The sequence below is a fragment of the Centrocercus urophasianus genome, unplaced genomic scaffold (assembly GCF_019232065.1).
Source record: "Centrocercus urophasianus isolate 14NV4802_14NV808 unplaced genomic scaffold, USGS_Curo_1.0 seq_11, whole genome shotgun sequence".
Taxonomy (NCBI): Eukaryota; Metazoa; Chordata; class Aves; order Galliformes; family Phasianidae; genus Centrocercus; species Centrocercus urophasianus.
In genome coordinates this window covers 56,720,378-56,745,554 of record NW_024884253.1, presented here as the reverse complement: position 1 = coordinate 56,745,554, position 25,177 = coordinate 56,720,378, and the positions used below count along the sequence as shown (strand labels likewise).

The 25,177-nt window shown below is 42.7% G+C and overlaps 3 protein-coding genes across 4 annotated transcripts; 2 read left to right on the top strand and 1 right to left on the bottom strand.

The window, feature by feature from the left end:
• Positions 1 to 633: 633 nt before the first annotated feature.
• CUNH6orf62 (chromosome unknown C6orf62 homolog) lies at positions 634 to 7,955 on the top strand. Of its 2 annotated transcripts, XM_042809158.1 has the most exons (6): positions 634 to 2,767; positions 4,157 to 4,333; positions 5,110 to 5,232; positions 5,997 to 6,131; positions 6,662 to 6,788; positions 6,866 to 7,955. In XM_042809158.1, exons 1-5 carry the CDS (start codon positions 2,639 to 2,641, stop codon positions 6,785 to 6,787), a joined length of 690 nt encoding a protein of 229 aa, XP_042665092.1. In that variant the 5' UTR covers positions 634 to 2,638; the 3' UTR covers position 6,788; positions 6,866 to 7,955. The 2 variants fall into 2 exon arrangements, with proteins under 2 accessions (XP_042665092.1, XP_042665091.1); XM_042809157.1 differs by having other exon boundaries at positions 638 to 2,767; positions 6,662 to 7,955.
• A 5,084-nt stretch (positions 7,956 to 13,039) lies between these two features.
• Positions 13,040 to 20,053, bottom strand: ACOT13 (acyl-CoA thioesterase 13). The gene is made up of 3 exons (XM_042809161.1): positions 19,908 to 20,053; positions 15,735 to 15,919; positions 13,040 to 13,724 (listed from the first exon to the last, which is right to left on the bottom strand). The coding sequence occupies exons 1-3, from the start codon at positions 19,995 to 19,997 to the stop codon at positions 13,571 to 13,573; spliced, it is 429 nt and encodes a 142-aa protein (XP_042665095.1). The 5' UTR covers positions 19,998 to 20,053; the 3' UTR covers positions 13,040 to 13,570.
• Positions 20,054 to 20,098: 45 nt separating this feature from the next.
• Positions 20,099 to 24,990, top strand: TDP2 (tyrosyl-DNA phosphodiesterase 2). The gene is made up of 5 exons (XM_042809160.1): positions 20,099 to 20,286; positions 20,354 to 20,436; positions 22,399 to 22,566; positions 24,144 to 24,235; positions 24,706 to 24,990. The coding sequence occupies exons 1-5, from the start codon at positions 20,110 to 20,112 to the stop codon at positions 24,873 to 24,875; spliced, it is 690 nt and encodes a 229-aa protein (XP_042665094.1). The 5' UTR covers positions 20,099 to 20,109; the 3' UTR covers positions 24,876 to 24,990.
• Positions 24,991 to 25,177: the final 187 nt, after the last annotated feature.

Sequence of the window (25,177 nt, the reverse complement as noted above, 5' to 3'; positions counted from 1 at the left end):
ACCTCAGCCACACGCATTCGCTGCTGCAGAGCCACGTTGGAGGTGGGCACCATCTGGCGCCTCGCGGTCAACTTATTTTCACACGTGCAAGTGTACTTTGTGCACACATTCTGAGCTGAACCAAACACTCGGTGAGTGAGATGAAACAAAAGCGGCCACTTCGATACGGACACCACCACACGCCTCGTTGAGCCCACCTCTCTCCGGCAGCTCCCACCGAGGGGGAGCGCTGTAAGGGGGGGTCGGTTCTCCCCCCGGCCCGAGTGCAGCGTTCTCCGACTCCATCCGGGTCCTCGTCCCTCAGGGGCACGTGGGGCGCGAGGGCAGCGGCACGGGGCGCCGGGGGGACAAAGGAGCAGGCAAGAGCCGCCTTCTCGGCGTGCTTACGGCTCGGAGGAGCCCTGCCGCATTTGTTGTCTCCTCTTTATTTCTTCCAGAAGCGAGTGCCCTCGGCTAACGAGGCTGCCGCGAAGCCTTCCGACCCGCACCCAGATCCCTTTCCCCCGCGGGCCTGAGCGCTTGGTACGCGCCTGCCGAGCACGCCTGCGCAGTGCGGGCAGGGCGGCACCTGTGTGACTCAGGCGCTGCCATTTTGAGCGCTCGCTCCTGCCGCGCGGCTGCTCTGCTTCTTCGCTCCCGTGCCGACAGCCAGACGCAGACCGCGGCGCTCCCGCTCGCTCCTGTCGTCGCCTCCGAGGACGTCCCAGGGTCGCCTGGGCGAAGAGAGCCCTCGTCCTCCTTCGGGCTGTCGCCGTCCTCCGCCGCCGTTCCCGGCGCCTCTATGCCCGCCGCCCTCCTTGGGAGCCGCTAGCGCAGCGACCCGCCGCCGTCTCCTCCTCCTTCCGTTGCTGCCGCCGTCGCCTCTTCCTCCTTCTCCTCTTCCTCTCTCCGCCACCATTTCCCCACTCCCCGGCACCGGGGCGCTGAGCTAGACTATGGGGACCAGGCTGGGGCTGAGCAGCGGCAGAGCGGGCGGCCCGGTCACCGTGTCCACTGCGGCGGGGATGGGGGGGCTCGGCGGCTTGGTGGCTTTATCTTGACATGGCTCCTCTCCGTGCTGCTAGCAGCGCCGCCTCCTCTGCCCCTCCTGCGCCCGCCGGCTGCGGGTAGCGAGCGAGCCACGGCCCTGGTCTCTTGTCCGAGTCTCTCAGCCTCTTGCTTCAGTTAGGGGGAAATTGGGGGAGGAGTTCCTTTTTTTTTCTGTTGTTTTTTTTTTTTCTTTGTAAGGAGAGGAGGGGGGAATTTTTTTCCCCTGTCTTTAACCTGGTCCGACGAATTTGCTAACCTCCAACCTTTAAATCCCTGCTAATCTAATCAAACACCTCAGGGGGCAAAATGTCCGGAGAGAGAAGGAAAATAACCTGATAATTGGGGATTTGCTTTTTTGGGGGGAAGGGTGTTTGGGAGGTTTAAAATCACAACCTAGGCTTGTGATTTAAAAAAAAAAAAACCTCGCCAAAAAAAAAAAAAAAAATTGCCACTGAAATCTGCTTGGCAAAGAAAGCGGAAGCAAAACTCTCCATGTTTTCCAAGTCGTGACCATGAAGTGAGAGGAGGAAGCGTCGCGCTACTGTGGGTGTGCCAGGTCCCGGGCACGGGCTGCCTGCTACAGCCTCTGCCGCCTTGCATAGGGAGGCTCAAGGAGAAGCAGGGAGCATTGGTCATGCACAGCCTCGGCTAGCCGAGTGCTCTGCTGGCACAGCAGCAGCAGAGAGAGAAGGATCCCCCGGGATCTGCAGCCCAGGGAGCCTGTGGGGCATTGGGGGATGTAGGGCTTGCCTGCTGGGAAGGAGTCAGGGTTTGGGGTGTCCGTTTGGGTGTTAGTCTCTAGGTGAGATAATACTGTCTCAACCCCTGCCCGCTTCTCATCGGTGGCTGTCATGCTCTCTCTTCCCTTTGGCAGCAGAAGCCTCAGGGCAGTGACGTGCCCGATGATGAGCAGGATGAAGTTAGAAATGACTCTGCTGTTTTTTCTCTTTGCTTCCCTTCAAACCAGCACTGTGTTGTCTGTAGTTGATTTTGTTCTTGTTGGCAGAGAAATGTCATACCTCCCAGGATGCGCACTCCTCCTTTGCACCCTTTTCTCTGCCGTCCACCAAGTGTAATCGTTGCGAAGGGTAAAAAGCAGCACAGCAATAGTGGGAATCTGAGAATAATAATCAGTAGAGTCATGAATCTGGCTGGGGTGAAACACAGTTTGTAATACCAGCTTCATTTTTTTGTAAGCAGAGCAAAAATAACCCCCCCATGGATTGGGTTTGTGCCAGTTGCTTTTTATTGTACACATAAATTGTGATAAGATTTGTTTTTTCATTCTCGCCCACTTATTCCTGCAGCCAAACTGTTAAATTTTTTTTTGTTGTTGTTAAAAATTCTTAGTTTTTTTTCTTGGTTTATGGTCAAACCTCTTGTCCAGCCATGGCTGGGCAACTGCTTATTTTGTTTCTTGACCCTTCCAGTATGACATTCCCATAAAATACTGCCTGAGGTGCGGTTTTGGGTTGCACTTGTGTTTTTATCTATTCAGTCATATTAGCAGGAATAAAATGACTTGTTTCTGTTGTACTTGAGTCTTATGAAAAAGTGCCCATAGTTTAGCGACAGTTTCCAAAGGCTTTAGTACCACCTATATAACAAAATGGGGGACCCAAACTCCCGGAAGAAACAAGCTCTGAACAGACTTCGTGCTCAGCTTAGAAAGAAAAAAGAATCTTTAGCTGACCAGTTTGACTTCAAGATGTACATTGCCTTTGTGTTCAAGGACAAGGTAACTTGGTTCTTGTTTATCTGCTTCTGTGTTGCAGTGCAAGATAACTATGCTGAGCCAAGTCTTTTATCAGTAGTTTGTTCCTGTGAATGTTTTATGTCTTTTTATTGCTCATTGATATTTGCCTTGCTCTTATTTGTTGTCAGTTTGGCTTTCCTTCTTGTTTGTAGTTCTGTAATCCTGGGGGTGCTAATGCATTATTAAATAAGTTGGTAGCTTCTGCATTGGGGAAGAACAGGTTATGCTGTACTTTATTCAGCTTTATTATGGTCTGAGTTGTATAATTGTTTGCTGTGAAATGGCTCACTTAAGAAACGAGACCTGATTGGTGCAATTGACAAAGCTACTGCACTTATCTGGTTAAAGCAGGAGGGAGAACTTGGCAGCTGAACGGAGCGGCTGTTAAAGGCAGTGTTGCAATGGCCTGAGGATGTTGGCGTATGTGAAGCTGCCTTTCCTTTTCTGAAAGTAGGGGGAAAAAGAGGAAGTCTGTTCACTCAGCTGTCTTGTAGAAGGCTGTTGGAGGCTGTAAATGTGAGCCAAAATGGGAAACCCATTGGTGTTCTAATGTCAACTTAGAGCCAGAATTGTAAGATTTTTCTGTCTACAGAAGGAGAGGAAAAGTAGGTGCTCGGAGTAACATACTGAACAAATTGACTGAGTGAAGATGGAAGCTAATTGCACCTAAATAGACAAAATAAGGAAACGCGTGTACATGAGCACTAAAAGCGTTTAACTAAATGTGTAGTTCTTTACATTTGGTAGAAGTTGCTTCTCTCTAATGAAGACTGTTCTCTGGACTTCATTTAAAAAATTCCTTAAAATTGTTGTGTCCAGTTTGTTCATCAATTCTTGTTCAAACCCAGCTTTCTATAGTATGACATAGTTCTGGGTATTGTCTCTTGCAATGAGACTGCTGAGTGAACTTGCTTGTATTTACAGGACAGTTCATTCTTTTTTCCTTCTGTGTTTCTTCTCCCAATAGTAGAAGATACCACTATTTCTGAAGAAATACAAGTTTAGTCAGTGATAACTGGATTTTCTTAGTTGGTGGGGTTCTAACAAGCCAATCTCCCACTGTTAACAAACATCGAGGTGGAAAGACTTCACCAGGCTTATTTGACTGGCAAATAAAAGCTTGTGGAGGACTCTTGGTCAGCCTGACGTCACACGTTCTGCATGATGGAAGTTCAGTTCTAACAGCATCTAGGTAGACTCCTGATATTTGATCCAAAAGATGTCTACATTTTCAGATTCTGCTCTGATTTGTGTCTAGGTCCTAGCTGAGGCCTTGTACATGAATACTAGTAGAAAATTATGAAGTCTGAAATAAATTAATTACAAGTACCTAGAGTGTAACCTTAATGCAATGTGTATTTTCTTTTGCAGAAGAAAAAGTCAGCGCTTTTTGAAGTGTCTGAAGTGATACCAGTCATGACCAATAATTATGAAGAAAATATTCTGAGAGGTGTGCGGGATTCCAGCTATTCTTTGGAAAGTTCCTTAGAGCTTCTGCAGAAGGATGTAGTACAGCTTCATGCACCCCGCTACCAGTCTATGCGCAGGGTAGGGTTATACTTTATGCTTGCTGAGTTTCACTTTGAGTTTTGAATTCTTGTACTACTACTTGTGAATCTTGATGCTAATCCTGCTTCCCTATTTTCTCCTCTGCTGCTGCCTGAGAATTCTGAAGGGTTGCTTTTGTAGGGTCTAGTTTGAAGGGTAACTTAAAATTTTAGAATTGCTCAGGTTGGAAAAGACCTCCAAGATCATCAAGTCCAACTGCAACCCAGCCGTACTACCCTAACTCTAATCCTCTGCTACATCACGTCCCTGAGCACCACATCCAAACAGTTTTTAAGCAATCCAGGGATGGTGACTCAACCACCTCCCTGGGGAGCCTATTGCAGTGCTTAACCATCATAGAACTTAGCACATGCTTTCTGAAATTCTTCTTAAATGTGCAGTGCTTGTGCTTTATTTTAACGTGTCTCACTGAAATATGCCTTGGTAGTTTTTTGCTGGCCTTTGTTAATGGGTACATACTGACACAACTATATACATAGAACTAAATGGTTTTGTTAGGTGAATACTGGAAAGCAAATAACCTTTCCTAGGAATGATAGTTTTCCTGAAGCTGGAACTTACATTAACTGGATACTTAAAACTCACTGGAGGGTGAGGAGAATTATAGTTGTTTTGTGTCAAACTAATGAGGGAAAAAAACCCACACAAACAAGATAATAAGAATCACCTTTTAATTATAAGCCTGTATAGACAAGCTGCTTATCAGTATCTCCTACTAATGGAGAGACTCTTAAGTACAGGACTATCATTTGCAGGATGTGATCGGCTGTACCCAGGAGATGGACTTCATTCTTTGGCCTCGTAATGACATTGAGAAGATAGTCTGTCTCCTGTTTTCTCGGTGGAAGGGATCTGATGAACCCTTTAGGCCTGTTCAGGTATTGTTTTTACCTTAAGTTATGTATCTGGGGTAGGGAAGAAGGGACTAGGCAGGAGGAAGATGGGAAGGCTTAATACTATCTTTGCTTAACCGTGATAAGGTCTGTGACTTCTGTGCATGTTACAAAGCGTTCCAGTTGGATTTATTTATACAACAGTCTTCTGAGATCTGCTTTGTGAAGTGTGATCTTAGCACGAAGAATCTTTCCAACTGGCGTATATAGACAGATTCGTAGTCTTAGTGTTTCTAGTAACTAATTCAACATGACTCTTCTCACTGCAGTGTAATCTTTATCTACATATGTCATTAAGGTTCTGTGAGTGCCCCTGAGTTGCTGTATTTTGTAAATGGCAGCAGATCTGAAATAGGTGGGATTATTGCATTGTAGTTTTGCCTTGAAACAAACAAATTTCCAACACTTCAAAGTAACTTCAGTTGCAGTAGTGAGTTATTGACAGAAATGTGCTGTACAGCTGATGCACAGATGTTCTGCTAGAATAAGCTGATTTTTTTTTTCTTATGTAGGCAGTTAGAGTTGCACCTTGGTTTGAATTATAAATGCCATTGGAATGAGTCCAGGCAGTTTAACTTCTGTGCCAAGACTAAAGTGTGTGCTGGTTGCTGAGGTTCCTGATTTTTTTTTTCTCAGATGAGAAAAGGAAAGAAACACCAGTGGGTTGTAAAGCCCCAGATTGAGTGAAATTAATTGATAATACTTGCATTTTTAGCTGGGTAAATATTTCCCTTCCTCACACAATGCAGGCCAAGTTTGAGTTTCATCATGGTGACTATGAAAAACAGTTTCTGCATGTTCTGAGCCGAAAGGACAAGACTGGAATTGTTGTCAACAACCCTACCCAGTCAGTGTTTCTCTTCATTGACAGACAGCACTTGCAGGTAAACTTACTCTGTCCCTTATTTTCCGTGCTACCCAAATTGTGTTTTAGGAGTGTCTTACTCATCAAATGCTTTTTCTTCTCAGGAATGTTAGTGACTTGTATTGCAAAATATCCATGTGGAAAAACTGATTGTGCGTTCGTGCTTGCGTTTCAGCTCTTAGAGGAAGCATGCTATAAATAGCATTTGCGCATGCACGAGCTATTTACAGGGCAGAGATCTGGCTGCACAGTTCTGTAATTTTTAATACAAAAACATAAAGTTCTGAAATAGACTGAAGTATTTTGGAGATATTAAAGTATTGGCTGAGTTTGTGTGATGTTACCAAAATGGTTGGAGGGGAAAATGAACAAAATAATGAGAAGATTTTTAGGTATTCAGAGTTTTTTGTTTAGATTGCGTGAAAGACAGTGGCTTTTAAATTTGTTTTCTGCCACAGATGTGCTATTAAATGCACTGAGTGTCTGCCTGTTAGTCCTGAGTTGACTTGCATGTTTAATTGCTTTTCTTTGCGTTTTCTTTGCCTGTAGACTCCAAAAAACAAAGCTACGATCTTCAAGTTATGCAGCATCTGCCTGTACCTGCCACAGGAGCAGCTCACTCACTGGACGGTTGGTACCATAGAGGATCACCTCCGTCCTTACATGCCAGAGTAAGGTACTGGCCAGCAAAATGGGGAAGATCACAGAATGCAGCAGTGAATTTTCACTTTCCTCACCACTTTATTCTTTCAGGATTTAGAAGAAAACGGACTCATGTTCAGAACACTATGCATTGTGAAACTTGATCATCCTGGATTTTTTTTTGTCATTTGTATCTCAGAACTTTAAAATTTTTTTAGTTGTTTTCTGCATGGACCTTGTGAAAGAGAGGATGCTTTGCATACTTCTGCACTGCATCAGCATCTTACTAAAATGTGAAACGAAGGGACTGTACACTGAAATGTATCTGAAAGCACAAGGTGATCATTTGTGGTGGTGTTCCCATTTGTGCTGGTCATGTCCCCTAACATCTGTGTTAACCATCAGTGTTTGGAGGGTGAGAAGTGAATGTAAAGGGTTTAAAAGCCTTACAGCTTAGCTGTTAATGATTGTATCAAAGAGCACTATCAGATTCATGTTAATGAACAGAAAAGTGGCTATTACAATAGGAGGTAAACGTGGGAAAGATTTTTCTCTTCTTTTAAAGCAAGGAAAAAAAGCATCTCATTTAATGTGTAGGCATCTCTTGCCTTTTTTTTTTTTTCTTTTGCTGGGCCATGTATGAGTTTACTGGCACTTTCATTTTGGATCTCTTTCCCCAAGTTGCTGTATAACTGTATGAAAGTATTCTTTTGAGTTGGATGCATTTATACAGATGAGGCAGACCTGGAGTCTGAAGTCGCTAAAGCAGCTAAAAGTAAAATAAAATAATAGCTGCAGAAACAATGTTGGTAGAGGATTATTTTTTCTTGAGAGTTGAGACTTGTAGACTTGCTGGTGAACTGTGCAGGAAATACTGGTTTCTAAAACATTTCTTATGGAAAACCTGTTGAGGTTTTTTCTTTTGGAATAGACGTTATAAAACAATGTAAGATAGTGTTTGGAGTGTCAAAAGTTGGTTCTGACAGAACATTAAGATTGTGCAATGATAAAAGAAAGACTACTGTATAGTTTCGATGACAAAGAAGGTTTTGATTAAGGGTTGAGTACTTTACTGGAGTAAAACTGTATAAGCCTGCTCCCTTTGGATAAAGCTAGTGCTTACCTGTTTAAAACTTGTATTTAGCTTTTGTTTGAAATTGGAAAAAAAAATTGGAACTTAAATAAATTAGGTGAAAGACAACTGTGTTAATTCATGGAAATCCTGTGAGCTTTACCAGTGTCTTACCTTTTGACAATGTCACCTTTGCAAGTGCTAAAAAAAAAATACAAAGGTTTTCTTTTCAGTAAACAGGGAAAATGTTTACTATGGCAAAGCAGCTGTTGGAAATCACAGAATCACTGGCATGCTACATGGGTATTTTTAGTTCTTTGGTCGTAATATCCTACAGGTTAAACTGGAACAGTCCAGAAAAACACTGCCTGAAAGCTGCATGCCTCACAAAGAAATCATATTGCAATTTCTGCTGTATAAAATGCCAACCAACGTATCTGCAGGTAGTGCTTAGTTTCCCAACTAATTATGCCATCTTCATGCCTGTAAGAGTGTAGTTACCTTGATTAGTGAAGCAAACATCTTCAAGTTCCTGATGCAAGAAGTCACTAAAACAACTTCAAAAAACAACAGCAACAAAAACTTTCAATGCTGGCCTAGTTGGATTTGTACAGTTTGTACAGTGTCAACCCTGGCATGATCCTTAATTTATAATCTTCTATCATACATAGAGAAATGAATTCAGTTTAGTTGCTTTGAGAGTCTTGTATGGGTTGCAGAAGATGCACTGGTTGTTTGTTCTTTGTAATGATGATCCCAGAGTTAAATGCAATTATGCTTTTGTGGGAGAAGAATGTAGATGTGTAATACTGATTCTGGTAAGTGATGTGTTCCACACAGCTAACAAATATATTTTTTGCTGTGCTGTCAGATGGAGTTGATGCACTTCTGCCTTCTGTAAGTAGTCAAGATAAAGGGAAACAATGGACTCAAGAGGATGAAAATCTCATTGTATAGGAGTTCATATCATTGGGCATCTTTAGAAGGCAACTTCCTCTGCCTGTAGGATGACTTCAGAGGAAAAGGATCGAGCTTGATGTTACTGTACTCTTAATGGATCTTCTAATGTCAGCATTATTCTGTTAGCTTCTGTAGCAAAAGAAAAGCACCTTTGGAATCAATGAAATCAATACCTTGCTTATGGTTTCAGGCCCTCTGTCATAATGACTTGATAGGGTTCTTCAAAATGTAGGTTTAATCTCACAGTATTCATGCTTACAAAGCGTAGTTTGTGTGAGCCTAATTACTTTTTTCTCTGGGGATGTGTGTGAATACATGAAGGCGTCTCCATGTCTCTCCTGTACTGAGGACTCACATCTGGATACAGTGCTCCAGGTGAGGTCTTCCCAGTACAGAGTAGAGGGGCAGGATCACCTTCCTCTCCTTTCTGACCATGTTGCTTTTGATGCATCGTGATCCCAAAATATGGTTGCCTTTCCAGGCTGTGAGGGCTTGTGTTCAGTTTGTGCTCTTGCAGCTTAGAAACCAAACTGTGAACTGCATATTGTAAGCACTCCCCTTTTGTAGACTCTACAGGTTTCCTTGCCTATTCCTGTTTTGCTGCCAGGAGAACAGTGTTGTGCTTGTCATTTGCTGAGTCAGTAAGTTATGTGTAGTTAATGAAATCTGTTTCATATTAAGTCTGACTCTGAGGGTTGCATGAAAAGTGGTCTTTTTAGTTGTTTTGGGGTTTTTTGCTTCTCAAAAGATTCTCTGAGATTATTTGAATGCCCTGCTAGGAGATTCATTTAAGATTGTTTTGAAGTTCCTGCCTGTGATTGTTTTAAAGCTCCTGTGTCAGTAGTATGAAAGTTACTGAAGTCAGGAATTTGTAGACTGCCCGTTTCATGTGTGTAAGCACAGACATGGCATAAATTTACTTATTCTCTAGCATTAGACTAGAAAAGCTGCTTCTGTTTTCAGCTTTGCAGTTAGGGAAAGCAGAAAGTACAGAAACTGCATAAGCTTACAGATTATGGGAAAGCTTTCTGGAATTAAGTAATAAGAGACAGCTATAATCAAATTTTACAAAGATGAGAAAGTTTGTCTGCTAAAGTTTTGAGGCAAATAGAATACTATGAAAGCTACAGTTCCATCTACACCTCGGGGGGGTCTACTTTGTGTTTTTTTTGTTTTGTTTTTTTTTTCCTTGCAGCGTATATGAAACAGAATGTCCCTCACAGATAATGCATGGGGATAGAGAAATCAGCTTGCTTCAGTTAACCTGCAGAGCAAGTGATAGGCAAGTGTAATTTTTGCATGACTGACTGAAATGCTTTTTAGGGCTGAAGATATCTATGACCTAGTTTTTCTGCTTGAAGAGTATTTAGATATGGGAAGGGCTTGTAATTTGAGCACAATTGCTGTATGCTAAAGCCATGCTGAGCCTACGGCATCTGCTCTACAAGCTGCTTTTCTGGGCTCCTGAAAAACTATGTGAGCAATTACTGTTTGTTTTAAGGAGAAGAGTGTTAAAAATACAGCCTCCTTCTGCAGTGATACAGCCCAGGTAGTAGTGTTTCAGCAAGCAGCAGTGGGAGTTTTCAGGATAGCCAGTGCTTTCCTTTTGGTAAGAGCTTCCAGGTAACTTGCTGTCATTAAATGAGAACTGCATGTAGTGCAGTGTCCCTCAGCTGTGGCTACTTGGGCCCATGGGATTTAGTAATGGCAGTCATTCAGTGAATGCACTACAAGATCATGAAGGCAGTAACTCAGCATGTTGTCCCTGAACTCTTAAGGAATGAAACAGGAATCAGAGCCCCTCTTTCTCCATACACATGGAGAGTGAGGTAACAGAGAGGTTTGGGGGTTTCTGTTTCTACTGATCAGATGATTTCTGCAGACAGAACAGAGTTGTGAAATGGCTAATGGTAAAATGCAAGCAGAAGTTCTTACACATCTCCTGGCAGTGGCTGAGAGCCAGTCAATGCAGCAGAACAGAATTTAGCTGCTGTTCAGAACAGTTACTTAACAGCCTAATTCTAATTCCATCCCCTTCCCGTGTTTCCTTTAAGTGGCTTGCCAGTTTGAGAGTTGTAAACCAACTAACTCAAATTGGTAGAGAAGCCTGGGTGAAGGTGTTCAGCCCCTTGTGGCAGGTGGCTTCAACTGAAAAACCAGCAATGAGTCCTGATGGGTACTGCTGAAACAGGTTTAACTTCCTTATTCTCCCTTCTATTCAGTTTACCACTGAGAAGTTGCCTCTAACCGAGAGCTGGAATCCTTAATGACAAAACCCTCCTCACAGCACCTTGGCTACAATTGGTTTTTGTTCTGCTTAGCATCTGGGCTCTTGGTTTTAAATACTGGGAGGAATGATTCGATGTTGATTCCTTATTTTTCCAAGGGATCTGTTATGCAGAGTTCCACCATGGCACAAATATTCAGGTGTCAGTCTGAATGTATTGATGCAACAGCCAGTAATAATGTGAAACCAGCATGAAACAGTTAGCTGGCCAATATATTGCATACAGTAGGAAGCTGCAGTTGCTTTCAAAGATAAAGATGAACTGTTCCATGTGTCATTCCGCTATTTAAAATTTGATCCTGTGAAAGGACAGATCTTTAGACATGTAGGAAATTGTGTAGGTGTTTGATGTGTTGGAGAACAAAAACCACCAATGAACTCCACAGTACGGGATGGACAGTGTCATCTGTAAGGTACGATGGTTACCAGTGTCAGCTACTGGATATGTGATTTCTTATACAAATACGATGAGACCGTCTTGTGATGCTTGTCACTTTATTTGCTTGTAAGGGGATGATGCCTAAATCTGCAGTGATAGAACCAGGTCAACCCCACAGGAGATCTGCTTGTTCTGATGCCAGCTGGAATCACGTGCTATTCATCATTATTATGCTAATTATTTCTCATTCTTTGCTTTCAGACTTAGCTAGAATAAGATGCAGATTTTCTAACAGGCAGGTTTAGAGCGGAAGCAGCAAAAGAACACTGCAGAATTGAAGTTTGACACCTTATCCCAAAGTAAGCAATCTTAATGGTAACAATTCCTTCAAAGGCCTTAAACTCTGTTATTTTGTGAAATAAATTATCAGCGCTGTTGCTGATGGAGGGCTAACAGACAAGGATGTCTTAAATTAATGATTTTAATGAACTGCTTCTAAAACAACTGGTCAGTGTGTTAGTGATGTCCCTCTTATTAATTAGGCAGCACTGAAATACTGTGTACCTTATGACAGACTGTTCTGTTACAAGGGAGAAAAGAATTCACTTGTAATTTCAGGAAGATTTCCCTCTCAGCCTGCAACTGTCCTTGCTAGGCTTGAATAGGAACACAAGGATACTGTTTACTTGTTGAAGTTTGCTATTCTTAATTTGCCTAGACACTTTTCAATTGCGATTATGTAGATATGATGAATGCTACGTGATAGAATGAGACCATTTAACTGAGGCAACCAGTTTTGATGGAGGAAAGGTGTTAAATTGCACTGGGATAATTACACAACTGCAGAGTTGCTCAGGCATGCAGCTAACTGAAGTGTGTCTGAATCTTTTAGCACTCAACTTCACTGCCTCTGTCATTCTTAACCCTCTCTCTTGCTTCTGATAATAATCAAAACAGATGGTAATTGGTCTGCATGAACAGGTGATACCATATATTCACTGAGAATGCACAAAAAAGTTTGAAATGCATGGAATGTATATTCAGTCACAAAGCTGAAATCACCGAAGACTGAGCTTGCACTTCATCACTGTATGCTAATTTCACATCTTCCACTGGAGCAAAACTAAGGGCATGGTTTATAAAAACTTGCACTGTGCATTGGCCATTGCTATTTTTTCTTGCAGTGTGGTAGATGACAGGTGATCCTCTGCAAGGCTGTTTAAGGAAAGCTGTTAAACCTGTCAACAGCAGTGCAAGAGGAGATGAGTCTTAGCTGATGAAACAGTATTCTCTGTCACATTCAACATGTGTCACAGCCTTCAATTTTGAGCCTGACACAAGACTTTTAGAAATCCCTTTCACACACTTCTGAGTCTCCTCTGTTGATTTTTTGAAACAAATATAGACATAATTTTAGTTAAGAGTTGGAAAGCTCTCATACTGAAGCTGAACATTCACAAAGAGAATCAATGAGAAAATAAATTTCTTGGGTGAACTGGTGTATGCCTGTTCCACTGCACCCACTCTCAGCCACTCTGTCCTAACAAGCCTTTATTTAAAACAAAGAGATAAAAGCCTTTAAAAAGGTAGTTTCAGAAAGCTTTATTGAAAAGATTTGAATGTGTTACAGTAGCAGTGAATTATGCTTTGTATTATCTTGCTTCACACTTTCCCTAACATGAAACTAGTTGCTCACAAGAACCCTTCACCATCCTCCTACAGAACAGTTAGTAAGCATACAGTGTAGTGTGTGAATGCAATAGTCATAAGCCTGGAGGGTGGACTGCTTACTCACATGCCTACATCACAGCAAAAACAAATACCAGATCCTTTAACACTGTCATGCTAGTAAACCATACTGCTGTTCCAAAACCTTTTTCTTTGTTACATTGACCCTCAAAGTCCAAACAGATGCTTTCTTATGCTATTGTGTTGTTTTTCATCCCAATAATTTTAGGCTTTTAACCATTTTGATGGTAATAAATTGGTTCATTTATCACAGAACAGAGAGCAATTCATGTTATACAATCAAAAGTGTGGAGATTGTCATTGTGTGAAAAGATTGTTCCAGATGGGATTCTTAACCCAATGTTGTTGTTTTTGAAATCTGTTGCATTACTATCCCATATACTTTGTATGTCTGCCTTGTGCAATTAACTTTCCTGTTGCCTTATTTGTTAGATCCACACTGGCAAATGCAAGATTTCTTCCTTGCTTCAAAATCTGAGCCGTAATCAGTACTTCTTCTCCAATTTTAGCAGCTGAGGTATATCTTAAACAAAGAACAAAACAAACAAGTAAGGGTCTGTGCAAAGCACAAATCCAAGGCTATTTCTTCATTTTAGATTATCATAAATGGAATTAAGCAAAACCAAGTAATAGTCACATATACTTATAACTGCCTGCTTGAAAATCCCTGCTGCTTCAAATCCTTGAACTCCTCCAGAGTACTGCAGTGGTAGTTTGGTACAGCATTCTCTGAAGAAATGGAGGATAGAAAGAAACCCCTCACGTGGTTCTCCCAAGAAGTCCTTTTTGGACCAGGAAGAATTAGGTACTGAAAATCTGATACAAGCTCACCTCCAAGTCCTATTCTAGCCACCGCAGGCTCCTTGTGGCCTTTCTAAACCAGTCTGGCTGGTTTCTGCAGAATATCTCTGCGAGTAACATATCCAGGATTTCAGTCATTTCTGTGTAGAATGTAATCACAGGTTAACTGCTTCTCAGAGCCTGGACAGAGAAAAGCCACAGAAATTTGGGAGGCTTTCAAGACTTCCCTGGTTTAACTCCATTTCCATTCATTACATGACTTTTTGTTTTATTTACATAAGTGTGTGGGTGTGTTCTGAAAACACACTGTCCAGGAATTAAGAAGTTTTACCACAGAAAGCTGGGAAAGAATCAGGAGGAATGTGATCCAGCCCTGACCTGAGGTAAGGGAATGCTACTCATATGTTTGCATAGGAGACTGTGTAAGTGCTGGATACAGAACTTCATCAACCAGACCGTTTTTATGCACAACACCATGTTGATCATGTCTCATACTGCTGTTGCACAAGCAACATTAGTTTTCAGGGGGGCAGGGTCTCAGCCTCCCAGAGGCTGCTGATCCTCTTGTGAGTTAAATAAATAAGCCTTCTGTTTCTCCCTGTTCACTGCATTACTGAAATAGCTTTTTCATGATAGCTTTTAAAAAAGATCCTTCCTCTAAAGGAAAACAAAATGGACTATAGCTATATTTGATATCCAATATCAATTGTCATTGCAAGCAGTACTCCACTGCAATACTTAAAGGTTTTTTTGACCCTCATATTTCCTAAACTCTATGCTACTTGATTATTTTGGATCATCTCCAGAGAATATTGAGATTTTAGCTTTTTAAAATTGAGCAGGCATTTACACCATGAGGATGGTGTAAATAATTAAAATGTTAATCTCTCACTACACTGCTGCAAGGCAATTAATCTTATGTGCATTTCAAGTTTTTATTTCCAGAAATTTCCTGGTCATCACAGTGTCAGTGGAAAATCAGAAGGCACTGGGAGAAAGGAAAGCATCTGGTAAAGATACAGATCACTCCCTACATACTTCCCTACTTTTTTTTTGGTGAGTTATTTCTCCAAGATTTGTAGTGCTCAGTACTAGTTATTTCAAGTAGGACTACTTTAGTAGTCATAATCTCTTCAGTGGAAGTAATGAAGCAAAGCTGACAAGCTGTAACAGCAAAGGTTTCAGACTATTTTTTTTTTTTTAAGGTACTATTTAAAAATTGCATTACAGGAAGAACTATTCTCAATCGAACACTCTAGAGTAAAGGAATCTTCTGTCAGTGAGAAATTCTGACTCAATTTTTAGTTTATCCTCTGAGTGCAACACAGAGCTAAAATGTTTCCTTATTTAATCTTGGACTAACACTGAAAAAGGGTTTATTGAAAGCTCTTTGGCCTAGATTTTGCTATTTGAGGACACTAACAAATCTGCCCAAGCAAAGAAATAAGCCAATTGTGTAACACTAAAATTTACCATGTAGCACCCCTTTAACATTCTACGAACGAATGGGTAACAATGCACATAATACATAAAAACTGACTCAAATTTTGCAGCCAACTGGCAATATCCTCAGATATGCTTCCCTCCACCCACAGCTTAGTTTATTAAAAACAAGACTTCAGACACCTTTTTACAGCAGACAGACAACACATAAGGGAAGTATAACAGAGTCAATACCTTGTCAGGGCAGAAAAGTTAGTAAGCTCTGCTAGGCACAGTGGAAGATACCTACGTGATGTTCATGTCCACACTGACCCCAGGCACTCCTCTTTCTGTGTATATCAGTGCAACTGTTGATATCACATCCACAAGCGTGGCTGTCAAACCTCCATGTAACGTGCCATGTTTGTTGGTATGTTCCTCCTCCACTTTCAATTCACACACAACTTTTCCTGGACTTGCAGAAAGAAGTTTCACCTGTATAACCAAAAATGGAATAAAGAGCTTACTGACAACTCCAGGTGCTGCCCTGAATCAAGCTGAAAGGAGTATTTCGGACTCATGAAACAGATGGAAAGACATAAAACATAGTAATTTAACTGTCACATTAGATGTTTCCATAAACTTTGAGCTAATCCCATCGGCCTACATGAACTGAAATTTGCATTCCTGGGCACAATTATCCAACACTGAATCATAATGTACTACAGCACCATAATTTATGTACCACTTCAATAGGTGTTACATAGAAAGGTGTTACACAGAAAATCACAGAGCATTTGTGGAACTACACTTCCCCATGTAATCAACAAAAGCAGCTGGATTTTTGAGACCAAGATGTTATTGCATTTCAATTGCTTAAATTATTTTACTCTAGTCTCTGCATTTAGTAGCACTACATTCAAATTCTGAAGACAGATGCAGACCTGGGGTAAGTACTATATATATACTTATGCTTTAGCAAATACTTTGAAGAACATTTAGACTGCCATAAGTGAAATATGGACATAATATTTACAGTAATTCCTACTATTTTTTTTCTGATTTGTTATCTCAAAGAATTGTGGGTGTGGGTTTTTTTTTGTCTTTTTTGTTGTTGTTGTTGTTTTTTTAATTTCAGTGTTTCCATACAATTTCAACTGGACTGACTTATTCTCTTTATTCTTAAGATTGAAATGTCTCCAGTTTCACCACCACTTAGTTATAATGAGCACAACAAGAGCACAATTCCAGTTAAACTCCCTGATATGATAGCAAGATAAGTGGTAACTGAGTACTCAGTCCAACTTCAAATGGAAAAAAAAAAAAAAAAAAAGGGGAAACCACTGAGGCAATGTCCCAGTGTAAAAATAGCACCCTGACCAATGAAGATCCCAAGCACATGGGGAACAACCACGCTGCAATACACTGTTTCAGACAATTTGCAATTAGGATCTTTTCCCAATGCCTGACACTGGCAGCAGATGATAGCTTCCACTGCCTTTAGACAGCATTTCAATCTATCAGCAAGGATGGCATCTAGTCTCTCATCTGACACTTGCTGCCTTCTCCCCTGACAGCAGTAGTCAGGTACTTGAACGCTTCTAGGACGTACACAGTTTGAGCTGCTGATCTGTACATCTCCAAAGCCTCTGTGCCTGTCCTCCCATGTATCTCAGTGAGCTGCTTCAGCTCCCAGTCACATCTGCGATGCACCACTTTTGAGAATGGGCTTAAAACCCACAGTTGTTAAGCCCTATGTGGATACTACATTGGAATTAAATCAGAAAATTCCTCTGATGCTAGAGCTGAAAAGTCTCAGCCTAAAATCTGTCCTCTCCAGAACAGGAAAGGAATCTCAAGTAAGAAAAGCTTCAAGTAGCTCCCAGAATCACAGGATCTTAGGGACTGGAAGGGACCTCTGGAGATCATCTAGACCAACCCCCTGCTAAAGCAATTTCTCTACTGTAGGTGCACAGGAAACCGTCCAGGAGGAATTTGAACATTTCAGGGGACGAGACTCCACAACCTGTTCCATTGTTCTGTCACTCTCAAAGTAAAGAAGTTTTTCCTCACGTTCATATGGAACTTTCCATGTTCCAGCATGTGCCTCTTGCTCCTTATCTTGTTGCTGGGACCACTGAAAAGAGCCTGGCCTCACCCTCCAGATATTTATAAAGTATTGATATGATTCCCTCTCAGCCTCCAGGCTGAACAGGCCCAGCTCTCTCAGCCTCTACTTGTATGGGAGAATGCTCCAAGCTCTTAATCATCTTTGCAGCCCTCCACTGGACTCTCTAGAAGTTCCCTGTATTTTTTTGAACCGGAGAGCCCAGAACTAGATACAGTTCTCCAGATGTGGCCTCAACAGGGCAGACTAGAGGGAGGATCACCTCCCTTAACTTGCTGGCCATGCTGTTTTGCTCACACCCCAGGATACCATTGGCCTTCTTGGTCATGTGGGCACACTGCTTGTTCATGGCCAACCTGCTGTCCACCAGGACCCCCTTGATCCCTCTCTGCAGAGCTCCTCTCCAGAAGGTCAGCCCTTAACCTTACTGTCATTCCTCCCCAGGTGTAGGACTCTGCACTTGCTCTTGTTGAACCTCATCAGGTTCCTCTGTACCCAGCTCTCCAGCCAGTCCAGGTCTCATTATCCTTTCATCCAGGTCACTGATTAAGCTGTTGTATAAGACCAGACCAAGTACCGACCCCTAAGGAAAACCAGTAGCTGCAGGCCTCCAACCAGACTCTGTACTGATCACTACTCTCTGAGTGAGCTCTGTCAGTCGTAGAACCATAGAATGGCGTGGGTTGGAAGGGATCTCAAGGATCATCAAGTTCCAATCCCCTGCCACAGGTAGAGTCGCCAGCCACTACACCAAGTACTAGATCATTTCGCCCAGGGCCCCACACAGCCTGGCCCTAACACCACCAGAGATGAGGCATCCACAACCTCTCTGGGCAACCTGTTCCAGCACCTGACCACTCTGACTAAAAAACTTCCCCCTGACATCTAATCTACATCTCCCTTATTTTAAAAGCATGCCCCCTTGCTCTTTTACTATCTACCCTCGTAAAAAGTCGATTTCCCTCATGTTTATGAACTCCTTTTAAATATTGGAAGGCCACAGTGAGTCAGCCAGCTCTCCCACTTGGCTGTCCACTTGTCTATCCCACACTTCTTAAGTTTACCTATAAGGATGTTAAAGTGTCAAATGCATTGCTGAAATCAAGGTACACAACATCCGTTGCTCTCCCCACATCTACTCAGCTGGTTACGACAACAGCAGATGCTTGAAATTCAAACAAAACTATGATTTAATAGCTTTCTGCTTCTAGAAGGGGGTTTCAGAACAAATCACAGCATTTCCCCCCAGAAAAGGTAAGAAGCTTGCCTCTCTAGGCTGAATTACAGCAAGTTACCTTTTTTAGCTGAGTGCTGCACCCATTATCCAACTAATGGAATTTTAAGGTGCAAGAAGAGTAGAATTAGCAGGGTGAAGATGTCAGTAGGAACTGACTGAAGTCATTATAACTAATGGACTCTTTACAACTCTATGAGCTTCCTACAGCATTATACTTTCTATACATAAGACCAAAATGTCTAGGGGAAACACAATGATAGTTTCTTTCATAGAATCGTTTGAGTTGGGAAGGACTGTTAATGGCCATCTAGTTCAACTCCCCTGCAACGAACAGGGACACCTACAGCTAGATGAAGTTACTCAGAGCCTCATCCAGCCTGACCTCGAGTGTCTCCAGGGACAGGGCATCTACAGCCCTTCTGGGCAACTTGCTCCAGTGCCTCATCACTCTTACTGTAAACAACTTTTTCCTTGCATCCAGTCTAGACCTTCCCCTTTGAAAACAGTTACTTTCTTTAAGCATCGAGTGATGGAGCTGACAAGGAAAATACTGCTTCTGCTCTCAGTTTTACTCCTCTAACTCAAAAAACAAAGGTTCTGGTAGGGCTGTTTGCTCAGAGGCATTCACTTCATCTCTGCACAGCAGGGTTCCACGCACACACAGACAAGTAACACCAGAACCAGAACCCTGGCTCTGCAAAACGTAATGAAGGCCCTGAAACTGCTTTGTGGGAGAACACATCAGCTGCACTACCATATGTAATAGACATAGTAACACCATTTTAACCATGTTTTAATTGTACTGTAGCATCACCTTACTGTAATATCACTTCTATAACTCTGTGACTGCAGAGCAGCCCCAGACCACCACATTTCTTAACACTGAGCCTTGCTGGCAGCTCGCAGACCCGTGACACGTTTGCTTTTTCAGCATAACTTCAAGGTATCTGTTATGATGGGCACTCGTTTTTATTTTTAAGCAGAGAGCAGTAACAACATTTCAACGCTTCATAACCCTAAAAGCGACCTTGGCCATCGGCATTACGAAGGAAGCGTTACGCACACTATTCCTATTTCCCACCGCCCTAGGGGAGCAGGGACTCGTCAGCCCGCCCTACCTTGCCAAGCACCCTGTCGAAGTCCTGCGACTTCACTAAGTTCTTCAAGCCATCTCGCATGCTCTCCACCGTGGCGCGCACGCTGCCCATCCCGGTCACTGCGCCCGATCACGGCGCCCGATCACGGCGTCCGGTCACGGCGCCTTATGACGCGCCGCGGCCCGGAACGGCTCAGCCCCGCTTCCGCCCCGCCCGCAGAGCCATGGAGCTGGAGGCGCGGGCCGAGCCACGCTCCCCGCGGGCGGGGCGTGGGGAGGAGGATGAGGAACTGCGGCTCGCCAAGCGGAGGAAAGTGCTATGCTCCGAGTTCGCCGCCGTCACCAGCAGCGACGAGGCAGTGGCGAGCGGCTTCTTGGCGAGCAGCGGCTGGCACCTGGAGGTAGGGCCGGCGGCGGGGGGCGAGGGGAGCGGCCGCCATTCCTCTGCACTCTGCCTCTGTGTTTCAGAGGGCGCTGGACGCTTACTTCGAGGCGCCGATGAACGAGCAGGCGGCGGCGGCAGGAGAGGGCTCAGCGGGGTCCGGCAGCTGGTGAGTGCCCTTGGCGGGAGTCAGGGGGAGGAGCCCCTCTGGTCTTTATAGCTGAAAACAAGCTGTGTTTGGTAACAGCTCGACCCGAAAGCCAGGTGACGTCGGCCTCTTCTCACAGGTGACAGTGATAGGATGAGAGGGAAAGGCCTCAAGCTGTGCCCGGGGACGTTCAGGGGGGATATTAGGGGGAATTTCTTCTCCAAAGGAGCAGTGAGGCAGTGGTACAGGCTGCTGGTGAGGCCAGCATCCCTGGGGGTGTTCAGAACTGTGTGGATGCGGCACTGGGGGATGTGGTCAGTGGGTGTGTGATTCTATGGCTCTATAGAACATATATCTTTTTTCATGTAATGGTATGAAAAAAAGAATCTTACCAGGCATCATTCCACAGATGGAGTCAGAAGATGACTGCATCAAACTGGAGACACCTTTTCACAGGATTATAGAATGCCTGGATTGAAAAGGGCCACAGTGATCATCTAGTTTCAACCCCCCTGCTATGTGCAGGGTTGCCAACCACCAGACCAGGCTGCCCAGAGCCACATCCAGCCTGGCCTTGAATGCCTCCAGGGATGGGGCATCCACAACCTCCTTGGGCAACCTGTTCCAGTGTGTCACCACTCTCTGAGTGGAAAACTTTCTCTTTTCTCCCCTGTTGTCTTTGCACTGTGGTTTCTACCTTGAGCAGGGTGTACAGGTAGGGCTCTGTGGGCTTCCTGGTGAGAGAAGAGTGCAACTATGTGCTAATGTTTTGCTGCAGGGTGTTTGGCTTCCCAGCGTGCTTTTAGCAAGCTGCTGCTCAGCTCTGTGGTTGCACATCTCATGGTTGGCTGGGACTTGTGTGGCAGTGTAATCTTGTACTATTAGTTCAGTAAGACATAAGAAAACAGTACTGTGTTCTAGGAAGCATAAAAGCTTTGGGATGGAAAAGATCTCTAAGGTCATCCCACCCCCACCATGCCCACTAATCATGTTTCTTAGAGCTACATTCACATGGTTTTTGAACACCTCAAGAGTTGGTGACCTCACCACCTCCCTGGGCAGCCTGTGCCACTGCCTCTCCTCTGTTTCAGAGAAGAAAATTTTCCTAATATCCTACCTGAACCTCCCCTGGCACAACTTGAGACCATCACTCTCATCCTATCACTGTTACCTGGGAGAAGAGGCTGACCCCCACCTTGCCACAACTTCCTTTCAGGTCATGGTAGAGAGTGATAAGGTCTGCCCCAAGCCTCCTCTTCTCTAGACTGCACAATACCAGGGAATAGATATTATCAAACTGCAGTATCCCAGCAGCTGAAACAGACTTAGGTATACTATTGAACATCATTTGTTTTACATTCTCACTTTACTAAAGGAATTTTCTTTGGGCCATGCTTCATTGGTAGAGTCCTCTTTAGAGACTTAGTCCCCTGGCAGTGACTGGATTGGGCACTTGTACCTTGATGGTGCTTTTCTGAAGTGCAGTTTGGGGTGAATATTCCCCAAGAAAATGACTATCTTGTTGCATGGTTTTTTCGAGTTTGCCCTTGCCCAAGGGGAGCTCAGAAACCTCAGCTGCATTATGAGGATGGGCTCATAAAAACAAGGGCTTGACTGCAGTCTTTGTTTCTGGTATGATGGAGAATGTTTGCAGATTTTACATGCACAGTCTGCCCCTGGCACGGTGAAAGAAATGAATTCCTCAGGTGCATTGGATAGAGTTGCTTGCCATCCAGTTAATTTTAATTTGGAATGGAAGATGTTATTTTGTATCTATAAGGAAGAGGAAGAAAAGGCTCCATGTGGTTAAAGTTACTGATCTTCTGAATTGCAATAAGAGATCACTTCATATTAATTTACTTGTTGGGAAAGTTTTATATGGTTGTAAATTGTGATGGGTGTAAAACATTGTATTTTAGAAGATAAGAGAGGCAAATACAGTAAGAATAATATTATTCATGATGACAAACAATGTCTCTTTAGTATTGACCTCACAGCAGATGAAACTGCAAGTAATACCAGCAGCAGCAGTGCAGGCTCCAAGCAACAAGATGATGACAGTAGCTTCTCGCTGATAACCTGGAACATTGATGGGCTGGACCTGGGAAATCTGCAGGAGCGAGCTAGAGGTGTCTGTTCTTACCTGACATTGTAAGCATGGCATTGTCTTTGTATTGTTATGTACCCACCTTAAAGTGAGCTTCTCATTTTAGATAATGAAAAAATCTTCATGTCCAAATTATCTTCAAATTAGATGCAGTAATGAAGTCATCGTACAAATCTTAAGACTGATTGGAGGAGGTGTGAGCTTGTGCAGCATTTCAAGTTAAAGACTTTGCAGTGACTAAAAATCTTTTGGTAACGAACAGTATTGCTTACATCAAGTTTTATGCCTGTGTCAGGAGCATGCTTCACACTTCCATCCTGTACAGGAGAAGAGGGTGAAAATGCAAGAAGCTTGTTTGCTTCAGTCTGCTGGTATGAGTGACTTAATTCTGGAGCATTTGGAGGACCACCAGCATTCTTTGTTTGATTTGTTATTTGAAAAATGGAGCCCTTGCCAGTACTGTTATTTATCTATGAAGGATGATAATGTGCAAGCTAATATGAAAGCAGTAGTATCTGTGATTGACTTTTATAGTTGTACCATTTGAAGCTTCCTGTTAATACTCTTATGATTAATTTGATAATTACATAAATTGGTGTGTCTTAATATGGTAATTTATCAGTGTAAATTAAATTGTAAATTAAAAATAATTAACATTTAAACAAATGTTAATTGGTTCTTCTGAGCCCAGCAGAAACTCTTAACTAAATTGATTTTTTTTCTTGATTTTTAATGATGTGTTGATTTTTTTTTTTTTTTTTCCTGTAGAAGTGAACTTATAAGCAAGAAGGTGACTTTTTACACAGTCTAATAGTGATTGGACAAGGGGGAATGGCTTTAAACTGAAAGAGAATGAGATTAAGTTAGATGTTAAGAAGAAGTTCTTAGAGAGCGGTGAGGCGCTGGCACAGCTGCCTGGAGAAGCTGTGGTGCCCCATCCTGGAGGGGCTCAAGGCCAGACTGGATGGGGCCCTGGGCAGCTGAGCTGGTGGGGGGCAGCCCTGCCCAGGGCACAGGGTGGGGTGGGTGGGCTTTGAGAGCCCTTCCAACCCAAACCATTCTGTGATTCTATGAAATTTGTCCTCTGACTGCTTAGAGAAGGTCTATTCAGCAGTGTAACAAAAAAGGGCAGCTATAAAAGAGACTTTCAGGAGTCCTACCCCACATGTGCTGTTACTGGTGGCATAGCTCTAAGGAGCTTGGCATTGACGAATGGCAGATTAGCTGAGACGGATCTGTTGTAAAGGAATGAGATGGAGGGTAGAATTTCCTAGAAATCTTATCTGTGGCATAGTATGATCCAAAGCTGCTTTTCAGCTGTTGAAGTTAAATTTCCTTGCATATGTGATAATTGAAAATTATGCAAATGTTTTCAAGTCTAAAGGAAGTAGGGAGTTTTATTGCCATGTTGGTACTGTGCCCATAATAGTCATTGTTTTCTGCTTCAGCATCAGTGGTATGTCTACGTGCTACTATATATCATTAGTGAGGATCCTAAGATATCTAGGAAGATAAGGAAAAAATGCACCTGAAATCTCTGACCCTGTTGTGTTTGACATCAGAGTGTAATATTGTTACCTTTTGAAGTAGCTAACATCAAAACTTGTTTTGCTGATTTCAGATACAGCCCAGATGTCGTGTTTTTACAGGAGGTTATCCCACCATATCTGTGTATTCTGCAGAGGAGAGCAGGCAGTTACACCATTATTCCAGGTACGAAGTAAACCTCAATTTCTTAAGACAGAAACTGGAAAAAACAAGTACAGTTTTGTTCTGTCTTCCTTGCCAAAAGCTTTGACCTCCTGTAGCAACTGAAAAGACTAAGATGACGAAGGAAACATTTAAATTACTTGCTCTATTTTACTACCACCATATAGTTGGATGCAAATTACTCCTGTGAAAGGTTTGCTTGACCAATGGTCTTTTATGTATTTATATTTTTTTCCCACGTTTTGAAAAACTATAGCAAAATTATCCCAAAAAGCACCACAGATGAGTAGTTGCTTAAACATTTGTATTAAAAACAAATTCACACCACTGTTAAGAAACTTCTGAGTAATCATTTTGTACATCTTGCAAACTAGAATTTTTCTCCCAGATGATAATAATGAGATCTGTGGAAGAGCTTTAACTTTATCCTGTGGCAGATGTCCATGACCTTTTATTTGCCTGTTCCTCTCCAGGTAATGTAGATGGCTATTTCACTGCCATGCTGTTGAAGAAACCCAGAGTGAAAGTACTAAAGCAGGAGATAATACGTTTTCCAACCACTTCCATGATGAGGAACCTTTTGGTTGTGCATGTGAGTCACTCTGTCAGTACTACAGCTGTGTGTCTGTCTTCAGAACAATAGAATCACAGAAAGTTGGGCTGGCCTTATTCAGTGGCAGTCTTACACAGAGCATAAACATTTCTTTAAACATATGAATCAAATTGCATTTGGCACAAATAAAATTAAGTCTCTTACATTGCTGGCTGTACTTTGTTTTCACAACTGATAACCTCTGAAAACAAATTAGAAGCCTGTTATCCTCCTCTAAGGCACTTCTCCAGTTTATAACAAATATTAACCAGAGTTCTGTCATTCATTAATTTATTTTCTGATTATTTTTTGTCTATGATCTTCGTATCACAGTGTGGAAAGTAGCATACCTG

Excerpts from the sequence above, each read along its gene's own strand:
- CUNH6orf62 (XM_042809158.1), top strand. The coding sequence starts at position 2,639 with ATGGGGGACCCAAACTCCCGGAAGAAACAAGCTCTGAACAGACTTCGT. Across the intron at positions 5,233-5,996 it reads AACCCTTTAGGCCTGTTCAG|GCCAAGTTTGAGTTTCATCA; the intron begins GTATTGTTTTTA and ends CACACAATGCAG. Across the intron at positions 6,132-6,661 it reads TTGACAGACAGCACTTGCAG|ACTCCAAAAAACAAAGCTAC; the intron begins GTAAACTTACTC and ends CTTTGCCTGTAG.
- ACOT13 (XM_042809161.1), bottom strand. The coding sequence starts at position 19,997 with ATGGGCAGCGTGCGCGCCACGGTGGAGAGCATGCGAGATGGCTTGAAG. Across the intron at positions 15,920-19,907 it reads TCGACAGGGTGCTTGGCAAG|GTGAAACTTCTTTCTGCAAG; the intron begins GTAGGGCGGGCT and ends TTGGTTATACAG. Across the intron at positions 13,725-15,734 it reads AGTGTGGACATGAACATCAC|ATATACCTCAGCTGCTAAAA; the intron begins GTAGGTATCTTC and ends TCTTTGTTTAAG.
- TDP2 (XM_042809160.1), top strand. The coding sequence starts at position 20,110 with ATGGAGCTGGAGGCGCGGGCCGAGCCACGCTCCCCGCGGGCGGGGCGT. Across the intron at positions 20,437-22,398 it reads TCAGCGGGGTCCGGCAGCTG|TATTGACCTCACAGCAGATG; the intron begins GTGAGTGCCCTT and ends ATGTCTCTTTAG. Across the intron at positions 22,567-24,143 it reads GTCTGTTCTTACCTGACATT|ATACAGCCCAGATGTCGTGT; the intron begins GTAAGCATGGCA and ends TGCTGATTTCAG.